General features: G+C 40.7%; 1 protein-coding gene across 4 annotated transcripts in view; it reads left to right on the forward strand.

Annotated features, from left to right (window-relative positions):
- The window catches only part of PARD3B (par-3 family cell polarity regulator beta), a gene marked incomplete at both ends in the record, with an annotated part of 909,806 nt that overhangs the window by 847,036 nt on the left and 44,641 nt on the right, over positions 1 to 18,129 (forward strand). For all 4 annotated transcript variants that reach the window (XM_084247417.1, XM_084247420.1, XM_084247419.1 and 1 more), the window contains one exon: positions 11,643 to 11,722. In XM_084247417.1, coding sequence (XP_084103543.1) covers positions 11,643 to 11,722 — 80 coding nt within the window. The remainder of the gene's footprint in view (positions 1 to 11,642; positions 11,723 to 18,129) is intronic.

The raw sequence follows: 18,129 nt of genomic DNA on the forward strand, positions 1-18,129 counted from the left end.
ATGGGGGAAATAGGGGAGTTAAGTGGCCTCTTTAGTATATTGCTTTATGAAACTGCTGACTCTAGCAATGCCAGGCTAGAAATACATGCTAATTTAAGGAACCCTGAACATAGCAGCAAGCTCCTTACTTTTGTAGAGAAAAGACTAATAGCTTTATTTTAACAAGGCTCTTAACACCCCAGCCAGCAGCAGGCATTGAGTGAATGAAATTGGGAGAACTCCTGTGGACTAAAAGCATCTTAATTCAACATTCCCCCTGAATACTAAGCCCTCCTGATAGGCTGTCAGAGACTGTCATAATCCAGCCAAAGAGGATCGCCATGTGTAAGGCACACCCAGGTGTGAACTTGTGAAACTCTCTCAAGTTTCACTTCCTGAACTGTATAAACTTCCTGCACAGAAAAGGACAAGTATGCCCCAAATCCAAGCATAAATTCTAACATTGTATTGTTATGGAAAAGACTGTGATGGTTTAAGTCAGGATTATTTCTATTAGGTGTATATTTAGGTCATTGTATTAAGGAAAAAAACAAACAAATCTAGGTGATACCAAGTGAGATAAAGGGCTTCTTTTAAAAAAAATTAATTGGATCAAAGCCTCTGACCTTGTGTGTGTGTGTGTGTGTGTGTGTGTGAGAGAGAGAGAGAGAGAGAGAGAGAGAGAGAGAGAGAGAGAGAGAGAGAGAGAGGAGGGAAATTACCTAATAAGGAGTTCTTCAAACAAGAACGATTCTGAAACTTACTGGGCACAGTGAAACTGAGAAGTGAGCTTATAAAAGCCTGTTTCTGTTTTCTCTCCCCTCACCTCACTCCCTCCTGAAGTGCCCTGACTTTCTAGGAACTAAATGCAGCTTATAATTACTTTGTCTTCTCTCTATTTGCAGTTTACTACCCTCAGTTTACTGTTTACAAGGCTCTTTGTACCCAACACAATAATCTATAGTGTCACCATTTCTGAGTGTAATATTACAAATTGATAAAATGGTAGGTGGAGATTAGACAGATTATGGTTTACCCATAAATAGTATATTATATAGACATTAAAATTCATGTTTGTAAAATGGATCTAGTCACACAGGGAAATGCCAGTAATAAATAGTTGGCAAAAATCTCTATCCCATTAAAACATGTATATATTTATAATTCTTAACAGAGGTCATCTCTGGGTGGCTTCCCACAATAATCATTAAGATTATCTGTACTTCTAATAATAGAATACAAATTTAGCCCCATCATTTCCATTAACTAACAGTGTGTCCCTGAGGGAAAGGACTTTTTCTCAGTTCTATGTCTTATGACACTTAACATGCACTCTACTTAGGAGACATTTGAGAATATTAATCTCATTTTCTGAGCAAGATAGCATTAGACAGTGTAACCCAGTAGCTATTTGTTTACTAGAAAACTATAAAAATTTCCAAGACCATAAAGTCTGGCTTTCTCCACTGATGCAAAAATCCTCAATAAAATTTTAGCTATCAGAATCCAACAATATATCCATAAGATAATTCACCACGACCAAGTTGGATTCATTCCAGGGGCACAAGGATGGTTTAACATCCGAAAATCAATCAACGTTATCCAACACATCAACAAAAAGAAATATAAAAACCATATGATAATATCAATAGATGCTGAGAAAGCTTTCGACAAAGTGCAACACCCATTCATGATAAAAGCCCTTGAAATTCTTGGGATACAAGGAACATACCTCAACATCATAAAGGCCATCTATGACAAGCCAACAGCCAGTATCATTCTCAATGGTGAAAAGCTGAAAGCAATTCCATTAAGATCTGGAACAAGACAAGGATGTCCACTCTCACCATTGCTTTTCAATATAATACTGGAAGTCCTAGCCAGGGCAATAAGACAAGAGAAAGACATCCAAGGAATCCAAATAGGAAAAGAAGAAGTCAAACTATCACTATTTGCAGACGATATGATATTATACATAGAGAACCCCAAAAACTCCACAGAAAAGCTAATTCAACTCATCAATCAGTTCAGTAAAGTGGCAGGATACAAAATCAACACGCAAAAGTCAGTAGCCTTCCTATACACAAACAATAAATCTGAAGAAGAAGAAATCAAAAAGACCATCCCTTTTGTTATTGAAACAAAAAAAATCAAATATTTGGGAATAAATCTAACAAAAGAGGTAAAGGACCTATACAAAGAAAACTATAAAACACTGTTAAAAGAAATAGAAGAAGACACAAAGAAATGGAGAGACATCCCCTGCTCATGGATTGGAAGAATAAACATTATTAAAATGGCCATCCTTCCAAAAGCAATATACAGATTCAATGCTATTCCAATCAAAATTTCAATGTCATTCTTCAAAGAAATAGAACAATTATTGATGAAATTCATATGGAATCACAAAAAACCCCGAATAGCCAAAGCTCTCCTGAAAAAAAAAGAAGGGAATGGAGGCATCAGACTCCCAGACTTCAAACTATACTACAAAGCCATAATCATCAAAACTGCATGGTATTGGAACAAGAACAGACATACAGACCAATGGAATCGAATAGAAAATCCAGAAATAAACCCACAGATTTATGGTCAACTAATCTTTGACAAAGGAGCAAAGACTATGCATTGGAGCAAAGAAAGTTTGTTCAATAAATGGTGCTGGGAAAACTGGGTCGCTACATGCAAAAGAATGAAGCTTGACCACCACCTCACACCATACACAAAAATCAACTCAAAATGGATTAAAGAACTAGACATAAGACCTGAAACCATAAAATATATAGAAGGAAATATAGGCGAAACACTACGTGATTTGCACATCAAAGACATCTTTACAGACACATCACCCAAAGCAGTGATAGTGAAGGCAAAGATAAACAGCTGGGACTATATCAAATTAAAGAGCTTTTGCACAGCAAAAGAGACAATAACAAAAACAAAGAGAAACCCCACCAACTGGGAGAACATTTTTGCACCCAACACTAATGATAAAGGACTGATCACAAAAATCTGCAAAGAGCTGATGAGACTCAACAACAACAAAGAAAATAATCCAGTCAAAAAATGGGCAGAAGAGCTTAAAAGAAACTTCTCTGAAGAGGAAATGCAAATGGCCAACAGGCATATGAAAAAATGTTCAACATCACTTGTCATCAGGGAAATGCAAATCAAAACTACCATGAGATACCATCTTACACCAGTGAGAATGGCACATATTAAAAAAACTAGCAACAACAAATGTTGGCGAGGGTGTGGAGAAAAAGGAACTCTTCTGCACTGTTGGTGGGAGTGCAAACTGGTCCAACCACTGTGGAAAGCTGTGTGGAGATTTCTGGACCTACTAAACATAGAGCTTCCATATGACCCAGCAATTCCACTCCTAGGTATTTACCCAAAGGACACAGAAACATCAATTCCAAAGAACACCTGCACCCCTATGTTTATAGCAGCACTGTTTACAATAGCTAAGCTTTGGAAACAACCCAAATGCCCAAAAATAGATGACTGGATCAAGAAGATGTGGTACATATATACCATGGAATATTACTCAGCATTCAAAAAAGATAAACACATGCAATTTGCTGCAACATGGATGGCGCTGGAAGGGATCATGCTCAGCGAAATAAGCCAAAAAGAAAAAGAAAAATACCGGATGGTCTCACTCATAGCAGGAATCTAGAAAACTTAAATAAGGGACCAGGAAAATGAATAACTATAAGAAAGTGAAAATCAAAATCAACAAAAATCTATGAACCAGAGACACTTTTAGGGGGGCGGGGGCGGGAGGGGAGGGATTGGGGTCAGAATGGGGGGCTGCAATTGTATGGGGAATATAACAATAAAATTTATAAAAAAAAAAAAAATAAAAAATAAAAATAAAAATAAAGTCTGGCTTTCTCTCCCCATCAGTCCACTGAAATCACTCTCAATGAAGCACCAATCACCACTGCAATGCCAATTCCAAGTCACTGTTTGGTTGCAGAAAACAGTATCTTTGCTAGCTAGTTTAAGCAGGAACAAATTCATTATATTTATGGGCTCACATAATCATGAGGAAGACTAAGGAAACAAACCCTTGGATAGGCATATAGGAATGATCTCCCAAGCCACAACACAGAACCAGGCTACCAACAGAGCAGCTGCCACTTCTATAAGGAAAGTTTTGACTTCAGAGACACACAATAGAACCCATATCAGCAGCCACTGTGATTAAGAAGGTGCCATCATCAATAAGCCAATTCTAGTGTTACCAGTCCCAAAGCTAGCTCTAAAATCTTACACAGCAGCTCCAGAAAGTAGTAATCATACATCTACTAACACTGCCACACCTTTGTCATTGTTGCCGGAAGTGTAGCCCCTGCCTCAATTACATTTCTCAGTGTTATGATCTAACTTGAATATACCCAGTATGTTGACTGAAAAGGGAATTCTGGGAAAGGTAGTTTTTAGATTTTCAACCTCTAAAGTTCAGGGTGTCCCTCTACAAAAAGGAAGTTTTGGGAAAACACTCCAGCATAACATTCACACCACAAGCCTTGTCTTACTGAAATTCTTGACTATTTTTGATACAGTTGACCATCCCCTCATTAATGGAATTATTTCTTTTGATTTCTATGGTAACATTCTCTCTAGTTCTCTTCTCGACCTTTTCTACTAAACTTTTCCTCAGACTTTCTCCTGAGTTCAGTAGTTATCTGTTCCTTAAGTAATAAAATGTCTGATTATTACTGGTGTTCTTCTCGATTTCCATTGCATGTCTTTTCTTCTATTCTGTCTCTACAGACTCTTGCTGGGCATTCTAATTTTTTTCAAGGTTTCAAGAACCATCTGTAGGCTGGATTTTCCCCAAATCTATATTTCAGGTCCAGATTTTTCAGTTGCAAACTTTTATACTCTATTACTTATCAGACATCTTCATCAGATGTCCCAACTAAAGCTCAGAAAGTCTGGCATTATTCTAGACACATCCTCCCCATTAATCCTCAGTCAGTCCTGCTGAACATACCTCCTGAACATCCTTATGTCATAACTTTGTTTCCATCCTTTTGAATATTCCTTATTTAGACCTTCATCATCTCTGTTTCAGACTGTCACAAGAACCTCCATACTATGGCAAGAATAATCTCTCTAAATTGTAAATATGTCCTGTCACTTATTGAGTAGCACATCTCAATGACATCACCATCACCTGAGGGTAAAATATGTGAACTCCTCCATGACCAGATCCATGTCTGTCTCCAGATTTTGACTCTTGGGTCAGACAGACCTCATCCTAGTTTCAGATTTGCCATCTACTAACTGTGATCTTACGTGGCTGCTGAATTTTAATTTTGTCTGCAAAATGGGGCAACTACTGGGGTTATTTTGAGCACTGAATAGGATAATATAAACAAAATATTTAACCTTGTGTTTGATGCACTAAGTAAATGTTAAATTGTAGCAGTGATCAAAGAATAACTAAGTAAGTGGAGAAGTAGTCTATATTCGGGGACAGAAAGATTCAATGTTGTCAACATGTCAGAGCTTCCCAACTTGAACTATAGATTCAAGTAAATTTATTTTTAATTTCCTTGCACTCCCAGTAAATTAGTTTGTATATCTCAACATATTGATCTAAAGTATATATGGCTGGGCAAAAGGACCAGAATAATGAGCACAATATTGAAGAGAAGAATAAAATTGGACAACTGATACTATCTATCTCTCTTCAGGACTTACTATAAAGCTACAGTAATCAAGTATTACTTGTTATTGGTGAAAGACTAGATGAATGGAACTGAATAGAGAGCCCAATAATAAACCCAATAGTCAACTGAGTTTTGACAAAGGTGCAAAGGCAATGCAAAGATCAAGAGGGTAGTCTCTTCAGCAAATGGTGCTGGAACAATAGAATATCCATATGCCAAAAAAGAAAGATAAATCTTGGGCCTCCCCGGTGGCGCAGCGGTTGAGCACTGGGTTGCGAAGCTGCCCGCATCCTCTGCAACACTGGTTCGATCCCCGGCTGCTCCCCGGCCACCAGAGGAGGGTCCCGCATGGCGCGCAGACCTCTCCTGCCGCCCGCTGCTCCCCTCAGCAGTGTACTTCGGTCCTTCTGCCTGCTCTGCTCCCCGCTCTGGCTCTGGTGAATTCTCTCACCCTCCCGCACTTCTGACTGTACCCAGTGCTTATATAAATAAATAAATAAATAAATAAATAAATAAATAAATAAATAAATCTTTAAAAAAAGATAAATCTTTACAAAGACCTTATATCTATTGCTAAAATTAACTAAAAATGGGCCAACTGTCTGTCAAATGTAATACACTAAAATTCCTAGAAGATAGCAAAGATATCTAAAGGACTTTGGGTTTGACAGTGACATTTTAGTTATGACATGAAAGGCATGATCCATGAAAGAAATAATTGATAAGCTGGACATCACTAAAATTAAAAATGTTTGCTTTGCAAAAACCAATGTCAAGAAAATGAAAAGAAAATCACAGGCTGGGAGAAAATATTTGCCTAAAAATATAATTGATAAAGGGCTGCTGTCCAAAATATACAAAGATCTATTAAAATCCCACAATAAGAGAATAATCAACCCAATTAAAATATGGTTCAAAGACCTTAACAGACACCTCCCTGAAGAAAACATATAGGTGGCAAACAAGCATGTGGAAAAATATTTCTCATGATATATCATCAGGGAAATGCAAGTTGAAACAATAAAATACTACTCATCACCCATTAGAATGGCCAAAATCTGGAATACTAACCAAGTAAATGCTGGTGAGAACAAGAATGTGGAACAATAAATCTCATTCATTGCTGGTGGAAATGCAAAATGTTGCAAACAATTTGGAAGATAGCTTGGCAGTTTCTTGATCACATTAAATATATTTTCACCATATGATCCAGCAAGGGCACTCCTTGGTATTTATCCAAAGGAGTTGAAAACTTATGTACACACAAAAACCTGCACAGGGGTATTTATAGCAACTTTATTCAAAATTGCCCAAACTTGGAAGCACCAAGATGTCCTTTAGTAGGTGAATGGATAAATAAACTATTCTACTCCAGACAAACAGAGTATTATTCAGAGCAAAAAAGAAATAAGCTATTAAGACATGGAGGAGACTTATATGCGTATCACTAAGTGATAGAAGCCAACATAAAAAGAGTACATGTTGTATGATTCCAACAAGATGGCATTTTGGAAAAATCAAAACTATAGAGTCATTAAAAAGATTAGTGATAGGGCACTGAAGAGTTTTAGGGCAAAGAAAAAATTCCTTTGAGAACAATCATGGTGGATACTTATGCAAACCCAAAAGATGCACAACACCAAAGTGAACCCTAATGTAAACTTTGGATGATAATGATGTGTCAATGCAGGTTCATCAGTTGTAACAGATATAGCACCCTGGTGAGGATATTGTGAGAGAGGGAGGCTACGCATGTGTAGGAACAGGGAACATATGGGAACTCTCTGAACCTTCCTCTCAATTTTACTATGAACCTAAAATTGCTCTATTTATGCAAAGTTGTAGTCATGAAGTTACAGTTCTAACCTTCTTGGCAGCACCACAAGTATAGTTGCTACTGCTACTGATAACCTTTCCTTCAGAGCCTCTGCTTAGCCCTTTGCCATAATATTAACATTCTCTGAAAACACAGTGCTTTTTTATGCCTCTGTGTTGTTTTACTTTTGCTCTCTGTACTTAGAATGCCCCCTCCTGCTACCCCTATACTCATCTCTTCTCTAAAAAACCCATTCATATTCAAACTTAGATGAAGCTTCAATACCCAGCTGAAGCTGTCTTCAGCTCACCCAGGTGGATTTTGGTACCTCTTCCTTCAGGATCCCAGTGTCTCCTCCCTCAGACTGACCCTTTAGCAGTGATTTCATTGTACTGTGATTGTTTGCAAACCTGTCTCCTCTGTATTCAAAGCAATGAAATCCAGCCCCTGCTCATAGTTGCAAATAGAGTGCCTAGTAAACTTTAGGATACAGTAGGTGCTCAGCAATTCTCTAACTGAATGACAGCATTTAGGATGCTGCAACATTAATAGTAGTGCACATAACTATATACACTATTGGGGACAGAATGCTTTTTTAAGTACTAGCATGCCACCCAGCTTTTGCAGCCTCGCCCATGTTCTGCGACCTCCATGCCATTTTTTTCTAACACCTGCAGGTGTCGTCTGTGTGACCACTGGTACCATCTTGGCTGGTATTGGGTTATACATTATTCTACATCATTCTTTCTTTGTTCATTTTAAACAATTCACATAAAAAACTGTCGCTCTGAGAAAAATATATAAAATAATAAATCTTTAGTCAGACTAAGAAAAACAAAGAGTCCCAAAATTCCAATATGAATAAATGAAAAAAGAAACACTATAAATGCTACAAATATTTAAAGGCTAATCAGGAAATATTACAAACAATGTTATTCTCCAAAATTGAATAATTTCAATAAAATAATTTTTAAAAGATGAAATTTTACTCTTTGTAACAACACGGATGAAACTGGAGGGGATTATGCTAAGTGAAATAAATCAAAAGAAGAAAGACAAATGCCAGATGGTTTCATTTATACATGGAAAATAAAAAAACAAGGCAACAGACAAAACTAAACCAAAACAAACCAACCCTAAAAATCTGAATACAGAGGTGAGGCTACTAGAAAGGGAGGGTAAGAAGTAGGGAGCAAGGGAAGAAGGTGCTTAGTGGACTATGGTGCAGGATTATTGGGGCTTTGGTATTGGATGTAGTGAGGTAACATATACTTAAAATAGGCATGAACCTGTACCCCTAAATCCCCTACAGTATTGTAAGCCAATATTACCCCAATTTAAAAAAAAAAATAATCACTTAGGCAAGTGCCTTGAAAACACAAACTACCACGTATGACTGAAAGAGAAATCAGGAGCATGAAGAGTTCTATAGGTCACATAAATTAAACACATATTTTAAAATATTCCAACAAAGAAAACCTATACTGAGACATGTGGGCAGCACTGGGGCCCAGATGTGGTCACTGATGAATTCTACTAAACTGAAAAACAAAACCTCTACCCCTACCTATCATGACTTCCCTGGAACACCCTCTGCATAACCACTTCTGTTAGGTTCCTAACACTGTCACCCAATCTCCTACTTCCACCCTTCCTACTGTTCTTCCCCTGGAACTGTTTCCCTGGGTCAAATTAATGGCTGCTGTCCCTTCAAGGGTCAGTTCTAGCACCATCCACCTTAGGACCCCAGAGCCCCAAGAGCTGTGAATGGTGCCCCCTCCATATTCTGCTGATCATGGGAGCCAGCATTCTGTGCATATCACGCTGAACTGTCTTTGCTGATTTACAAGCTTGACTTGACCATAACTAGAATACTAGATATATCTTTTTAAAATTTTTATTGATGTATCATGGCATAACATTATATAAGTTTCTTTTAGGATATTTCTGTTAATGCAGAGAATTCTCAGTCTCTCTGTGGTTGCTTCCAAGTTTGTATGTGCAATCTTCATCCTACCAAGATAGTTTAATGGGTTATTGTCTTTTCAGAAAATCACCAGCCACTTTCGATCCATGTATTGCTGAAATGTTAAGAGATTTTACAAGACAAACTCTGAAGGGTTTCCTGTGATAATTCCATCTCAGGATTAGTCTTTCTTACTGCAAACACCTGTGTATACTTTCTCTGCAAAACCTCCCCCAACAAACGTTCCCTACACATCCCATCCCATGCTGGTGGTTTTGTAGAGAGCTGGGATTTAGGCAGCAAGAAAACAACATCCGAATTGAGAACTACCTAGAAAAATTTCCTCTAATAACCTTGACACTGTCACTTCCTGTGTTTACCAGCAAATTCCCCCTGCCCTTCATTGTGGCGGTCCAGGCTTCTACTCGCCCCTCCTCGTGTCCATCACATGAGGGCTTTTGCAGCACGAAAGCAAACCCATGAATAAGCCACAGTCACATGTGTTGATATGAATAGATGAGGAATCCATCCATCAGCAAGTACTTTTTAATTCCTGTGTGTGTCCGTCTTATTGATCAGTGTGTAAGGTAGATAGAGAAAAGCGAGATGTATAATCTGTACATTCATGGACCTAACACACTTTATTGAGAACCTTCTGGGTCAGTCACTGCCCTTCAGAACTTCAGCAGCTGTTGAAAGGGATCTGAACAGAGGCAAACACAATAAGTACAAAGTACATCCACTAGATAGCAGATAGCCCATCACTTGCCTGGAGTCATTCATAAGGGCGGGTTGGGACCTGAGGTTCAGGTGAGGCAAGGCTTCATGGGACCTGTGAAGTAAAGGATTAGTTGTCACTGAGCCCAGTAAGTTAAATAAGTTTTCATGAAAAAGGAACTTTAAAAAGTATGGTCCTTGGGGGGCGGGGGCGGGAGGGGAGGGATTGGGGTCAGAATGGGGGGGCTGCAATTGTATGGGGAATATAACAATAAAATTTATTATTAAAAAAAAAAAAAAACAAATTGAGACCCTAAAAAAAATAAAAAAATAAAAATATAAAAGCAGGGCCTCCCCTGGTGTCGCAGCAGTTGAGCTCTGGGCTGCGAAGCTGCCTGCAGGCTCTGCAGCGCTGGTTCGATCCCCGGCCGCCGGAGAGGGTCCCACATGGCATGACAGACCTCTCCTGCCGCGCCCGCTGTTCCCCTCAGCAGTGTATTTTGTCAGTCTGCCTGTTCTGCTCCCCGCTCTGGCCCTGGTGAATTCTCTCACCCTCCCGAGCTTCTGACTGTACCCAGTGCTTGTATAAATAAATAAATAAATCTTTAAAAAAAAAAAAAAAAAAAAAAGTATGGTCCTTGGGCCTCCCTGGTGGCGCAAAGTGTTAAGCACCACACTATGAAGTAATCCACAGCCTCTGCAGCATGAGCTCAATCCCTGGCCGGCCAGGGAGAGACCCACACAATGCGGCAGACCTCTCCTGTCTCACCCGCTGCTCCCCTCAGCAGTGTATTTCAGTCAATCTGCCTGTTCTGTTCCCCACTCTGTCTCTGGTGAATCCTCTCACCCCCCACATCTCTGGCCTGTACCCCAGCTCTTCTATGCATAAATAAATAAATCTTAAAAAAAAATTCAGTCCTTGTTACAGCTAAGAGGAGTCTAAGGTGACTTTTGACTAAGTGTAACATGGACCCTGGGACAGAGTAAAAGTAGGTGAAAATATAAATAAACTATGGATAGACATCAGTTAACAATAACACATCCATGTTGATTCACTAATTGTGAGAAATGTACCACGAGACTGTAAAACATTAGTAATAGGAAACTGGGTCTTCGCTTTAGGGGAACTCTCTGCACTATCTTCTCAGTGTTTCTGTGAGTCTACACCAGGCCTAAAAATGACAGCCTATCTAAAAAGAAAAAAAAAAAAATTGGTCTCACCACATGGCATGGTGACAGGAAGAAGTCAGCTTGACAATGACCCTTTTCTGAAAGAAGTGACTTTGCTGTTCGATGCCATGTTTGTGGCTTGATCACCGATTCCTAGGGCGAAACTGAGTTCTCACTTGCTTTTCTGTGGTTGATTTTTGGCAGGCAGTGGCAGCATTTGTGCACTGATTATAATTTTGAGATGCATTGTCAGTAACCAGGGTGTATAATGGATCTTCATCTCTAATTACTTTTCTCTCCACAGGTGCCTGGAAAGGGTCCAGACGGGAACGCACACACCCTCCGCTTTGAGGGGATGGAGAGGCAGTACGCGTCCTTACCCAGGTACATCACTGAGTGGTCTCCCACCTTAGCGCGCCTGCAAATGAAGTCTTTAGAGAAATCTACATGAAATGGAAATCTGGCTTTGAGATAGGGAATATGTTATAATTTTGCCTCACTGCCATCTGTTGCAACCCTAGTGCCATCTTCACAACTGTGCTAATAATTGAAACACTTGTGGGTGATTTTTTTTTAGGGGAAGAAAATAGTATATCATTGCAATTGAACATGTCAGCAAGAATATTGGATACTGAATGGAAATCCTAAGCCATTGCTATAAAAATGGTATTGAACATCTTACACCAAGCTTAGAGACAATAAAATAGTAAATCCTCTGTCCTAGGAGTTACCCACGAGAAAGGGGAGCCAACCTTAACCTTGGAACTTCATGTGGGTGTTAAAAAGCAGAAGATAAATGTGAACCTGGGAAGGTGTTCTTTGCTTGATTTAGAATCTGGCCATGTGCTCTGGGCAACAAACATATTGCTGAGAGGTACAGACACAGTGGAGGAGAAAAAGACTTGTGTGGGAAAAGTTCACTTGGCAACTCTGGCCTAACATGATCCACTTATGTTGTAACTAGACACCCCTGAACATGAGATACAATTCTCAAAGGTTTGTGCTCTTATCTGTGAGATGAAGAATAATTTTTGTCTATCAGTAGCGCATGACAAAGAGGAAACCTTTCCAAGATTACATACAGTGCAGTTACTCTGGGAATTAAATGAGTTGAGATGAGCTGAGGGTGTGAGAATTAGTGCGTTCAAAACAAAGCAAAACAAAGAAAGGTTAATGCCAGCCAGAAAACTGAAATGTTACGGAATGTCTTCTTCTAAAAAGTTAAAAAGTGTGGGAAGGATCCTAAGTGAAGCTGAGTTGTTTATCATCAAAGCTGAGTTGTTGTGGTGCTAACTCTGAGCTGGAGGTATTGACTTGCCTGCTTCTATACATCTGCATGTGAATTTACAAAAACAACGTCCTGAATTTTACAACAGGCGTAGCCTAAGTGACCATCTGCTCTTCTAAATAGTATATTGATTTTCAAAAGTCATAAAATCTCCAATGTGGAAAAGAACCAGTTTTTAACACTGATTGGGCAGGATACACAGAACACAGTATTGTAAAAACTTCTAGACAACTATATTTTATTTAGCTCCCTGTTTTCTTTTTTTATATGTTTTCTCATAGTTTTTTCTCATCCTTGATTTCTTTCCTCTCCCTGTTTTTCCCTGGCTTCGTATTTTGTTTTCATTTTGAAAAATGGAAGTCGTCTCCAAAATTTGTTTTAAATATAAAATTTCTGGCTTTCAGTGTTGAAGAGTATGGGAATTGTGGTTAAGGCAGATGGAAAGTAGTATGGTCTTATGAAAGGGGGAAGAAAGGAAACTGGAAATAGTTGAACGTCATCCCGGCCAACTTGTAGTCAGGCTGCGGAAATGGAGTTTTTTATACAAATCAAAAAAAATCAAAAGCATGGAAATAACATTTAAGATCCTATAAACTTCACTCATTCATTTATTCCCCATATATCTATTGATCATCTGTTGTGTATCAGGCCCTGAGAATATGGGACTATGGTGTTTGAAGACACATCCTCAGTGTCAATCCATCTTCAGAAATCTATTGCCTCGTCAATGGGCAGCAAATCCACTTTTTATGACAGTACAATGAGTGCTGAGATTAGTAATTTTTAGCATCATGTCCTCTGACTTTCCAACCCCTATTTATTTTTCTAATAAGCCCTGAAAAGCTCAGCCGTGGCTGGTTCTAACCACACCCGTCTCCCCACGTCCACGGTGAGCTCTGGGGAGGTGGGGTTCTGACAAAGGCAATAGTTTATGCTTTTGTGGCTCTGAGGCCATCATCACAATGTACACACTGACAAAATCTTGCCAGGCCCGAAAATATAGCTGTAGCTGAAAGGGAAGCATCTCAGACTGAACCCAGTTTTGACACAGTCCACTCACACACACACACACAATAGGAGTGATTAGCTGCACGTGCAAACAGACCTCCGCGGCTACCTGGCAACCAGAAGTAGCCACGATGGAGAGTAAACAGGACTCAGACAAATGCATGAGACACCCCTGGCATTTCATTTGAAATGGAGCACCTGAAACACGAGTGCCCATCTCAATATCTAAAAGGGAGATGCAGAGCACCCCCATTAGCAGGCTCCAGTCCATCTCAATATCTAAAAGGGAGATGCAAAGCACCCCCATTAGCAGGCTCCAGTCTGTGGGAGGAGGGGTCCATATTTACCCAACAAGATGCAGAATGCAGAAGCAAGGACACACTGCTGACTTCTGAGAGAGAATGCAGATTGGACTCTGTGTGCCCATGACATTTATCCCAGTTCCCTGGTCTTCCCCATGCTGGAGATTTCACTGTCCACTTAATTGAATCCACAGTTCGGCTGCTCCCTCCCTTTGCTGAAAGTAAGGAGAGCACATCCCTCTGGGCACCCAAACGCCTCTTCATCACAGAGGCAGGAGAGCTTTAAAATATTTATAGAGTTAAGTTTTTCATTAAAAATAGGAATAGGGCCTCTCCGGTGGCGCAGCGCGTTGAGCACAGTGCCGTGAAGCTGTCCACTGTCTCTGCAGCAGGGGTTCGATTCCTGGCCAGACAGGGAGATACCTGCATGGCGCGGCAGACCTCTCCTGTTTTGCCCGCTGCTCCCCTCAGCAGTGTATTTCAGTCAGTCTGCCTGTTCTGCTCCCCACTCAGTCTCTGGTGAATTGTCTCACCTTCCCACGCCTCTGGCCTATACCCCAGTTCTTGTATAAAATAAATAAATCTTAAAAAAAAAATAGGAATAATTGTATCTATAGGAAGTTGGTGGCCAGCCATATGGGGACTTAATGTGCAACTGACTACTTTGTTTCCTATGTTGTTTGTGAGAGCATCACAGGAGTTTTTAAGATAAATTCAACAATGTTGATTTATATCCCAAATTTAGAGCCACTAACCTGGGGAGAAAATGCCCCCAGGGCTTGGAGTTGCTGAGGAACCCCGGTCAAAGGGCACCCTGCTAGGCTTTCCTAGAACTCTGTCATCTTAAAGTAGGCCCATGCAGTTTGCTGCCAGACTAAATGACACTTCACAAAATAAAACAGGAGCCCTAGCCAGCTCGGGAGAGACAGTTCCTAGCACTTGGTAGTTATGAGGTTGCCTAAGGCTAGGGGCTAAGCGATGTTAAGTGTTATTGTTAAGCAATGTTAAATCTTCTGCCTTGGAAGAAAAATGACTTTATTTCTTTTCTCCTGAGGGTGCTGTTTTGGAAAGCAGACCATGGTAGTAATACAACCTCGTTAGCAAACACCAGGCTTTTACCAAAGCTGATGTTTTACCATCTTGTCCAGCCCCCAATTTTCTTTGGTAGTAAACAGAATGAAATCAGCTTCGCCTTCTTCTGGCCTGACATAAATTATTACTCAGCCTGGGTGAGGAGGGAAGTGGCTGTTTACTAGGCTGCTGTAATGTGTGAACATCAATGTATGTATTTTTGCAAACAGCATCTTTTTTCCTCCAGTCTCCCAGCCCCTTTCAATTCTCCCTGGCCCCATCCCAGTGTCACAGGCCTCCTCATTGTCAGTCCCTTCATGAAGTCTCCGCTTTTCTATCTCAGGCCCCAATCAGTCCCACCCAGCCCATCTCTGCCCCCCATGGGATCCCATTATCCCTCCTCTGCAGATGGCTCAGCATATCAGCATATGATGTTGCTCTTCCGGGATTGTAATCAAGTGTTGAGACCTAAGGAGTGAGCAAAAAGGTTCCCCATCTTTTCTGTGGTCCTGGGGACATGGGTGGTGAAAGGTTGCTGGAGAGACTCATAAAATTGCATTCATTGGTTCTACTACAAAATTCACATTACCCAGTCCCCACTGGGCCTCTGCTGCTGTCCAGAGTTCCTTTTAGTCATGCTGTGGACTCCCTCGACTATCCCACGGTGGCCATTTCAGCCCTTTTCTACTCCTGTTAAGGTCTGCAAAGATGACTAAGGCCCTTGAGCCCAATCTCCGGAGATGACCTCACTTCCTCTCCTTTGCAACCTGGAACATTCAGCATTAGCTTCTCAACTTCTGCTCCCTACAGCTCAGACTCTGTCTTCACTAGTACCAGCTTCTCAAGGATAGATGATAAGGGAACAGACTTGGAGTTAGGCCATAATTATAGCCCCATTTCTGTCACTTATCACCTTTGTGACCTTAGGCAAGTGACCTAATTGTTCCAAGCCCAGTTTTCTAATCTGTGAATTGGGGATAATATCAGGGCTTCTGAATAATGCTTGTATGATCACTAAAGACAGTAACACCAGCAAAATCCTTAGTGAAGAGCCTGCCAGACATACTTTAAAGATTTTTCTTAATGTTGTTAGGTCTTTTTAAATTTACCTCTGGGGAAGTTATGTTCCTTTCTTTAATCAGTCAAACCCATACAACAGAACTTAGTGTCACTGGCTTCTCATGATCCATGCACCATCAACTAGCCCTTTCTCGGCAGTATTTTTAACCCCTGGGCAGTAACTCCCCCTGCCTGCTATTCTGCTCAGCTACACAGTTCTCTAGGAGTCCTGCAGTGTCTTAGAGATAAGCTGAGGGTACAACTGAGAATTAACCAACTCTGCAGAATGACCAGAGAAAGGTAAAGGGCAAAAGGACATCACATACCAATATGATGTGAGTGAAAAGCTGTTCTGAAGGACATGCTGGGAGACAGCAAGTCTTTTTTTTTTTTTTTAAAGATTTATTTATTTATGCATACAAGAGGTGGGGTGCAGGCCGTAGGTGTGGGGTATGAGAGGATTGACCAGAGACAGAGTAGGGAGCAGAACAAGCGAATTGATTGAAATACACTATTCAGTGGAACAGCGGGCTAGTCAGGAGAGGTCTGCTGCGCCATGTGGGTAGCTCCCTGGCTGGGAATCGAACTCGGCTGCAGTAGTTGCAGATAGCTTCCTAGTGCTGACGCTTAACCCCCTGTGCCACCAGGGAGGCCCCATAACAGGGAGTCTTACAGAAGGGGGTGCATATAAAGGAGATGGGATGACTCGGGTCTAGAGAAGAGGTGCTGGCCCCCACCCACTAAAACTTAGGCTCAGAGCTAGGATCTGCCTGTAATGGACACCACACCAATGCCAGTACACTGGGAAGGCTGAGCGGGAGGCTCGGCTTATAGGACGGACGGAGTGTGAGAGCAACACACCGCTCCCGATGGGAGACGCCCTGAGGCCCTACTACGATGTTCCTGTTGACTCAGAGTCAGGCAGCACTGAGCATGCAACTCTGGAATCATGACGAGCCAGTGACTGCACCATAAACTTGACTCTGATCCTTCAGAGACTATAAAAACCTCCCCTCAACCCTTGTTCCTCCTCTAGTTCCCACATTTCCTACTGTGGGCTAAATGGCCTACACTTAGCCCAATTTCCATCTCACCCCCTGACCTTGTTGCCTCTTGTTGCAGGCTTTTCTGATCATGCCACTGATTTTTAAAGCTGATCCTCCCTCCATCCTTTTCTTTCTATAGATTCTGAGCAACTGTTTCAATTCCTACAGATTCAATTCTCATCACTATGGTGATGATTCTAATATAAACCTTGCTAACCTTCCTAGTTTACTCTTCTTGTGACCCTAGTAACAATTGCCTGCTTGACCTATCCTTCTGTCTACCCCAAGCATACCTCAAAGCCCCCATGCCAGAGCCCAAGCCCTCTGTCACCTTCCTTTAGGTCTTTCCCGTTTGCGGCCCATAACTTTAGTTTGGCATCTTTCCATTGCCTCTGAAAATACCCAAAATTGCATGATGATTCTTGGCTGCCCCTTTCCATCAGATTATAAATTCCTTAAAATGAGGGGTATTGTTTTATACTTATCATGTTTTATGCCCATCACCAGGATTTAACATAGCACCATATATAATAGCTTTTATTGAAAGCCTATTGGTATACGGATGAGAACAGATTTGTTTTTATGTAAGTCAGTTCTAGGCAAGAATTCCTCCAAGCTTTCTTGACTGATTGTTTTCCAATCTAAGTCCCTAGTTTTCTTGAAAATGTCTAGAATTAGTAGCAGTCCAGACTTTTAGATAGTTAACTTACTGGACATTTACAATACTCCAGGCACTCTTGTAAATGCTTTGCATCTCCTGACTTAACCCCGTGACTTAATGACAATCCTATTATTACCCCCCATTTCACAGGCAAAGAAACAGGTACAGGGAAATTAAGTAAAATCGGCCAAGTTCAGCAGTTAGAAATAGCAGAGCTTAGATTTGAACCCAGGCAGACTGGCTTCATGTTTGTACATTTTAGTGCTGGGGGTAAGCTGCTCATGTAAAACTCAGCGATAGAAGCTCTGCGATTATCTTAGTCCCTGTATTATTTGCTTACTTGCCTGTCTCGCTAA

This window comes from Talpa europaea (genome assembly GCF_964194135.1).
Source record: "Talpa europaea genome assembly, chromosome: 1".
Taxonomy (NCBI): domain Eukaryota; kingdom Metazoa; phylum Chordata; class Mammalia; order Eulipotyphla; family Talpidae; genus Talpa; species Talpa europaea.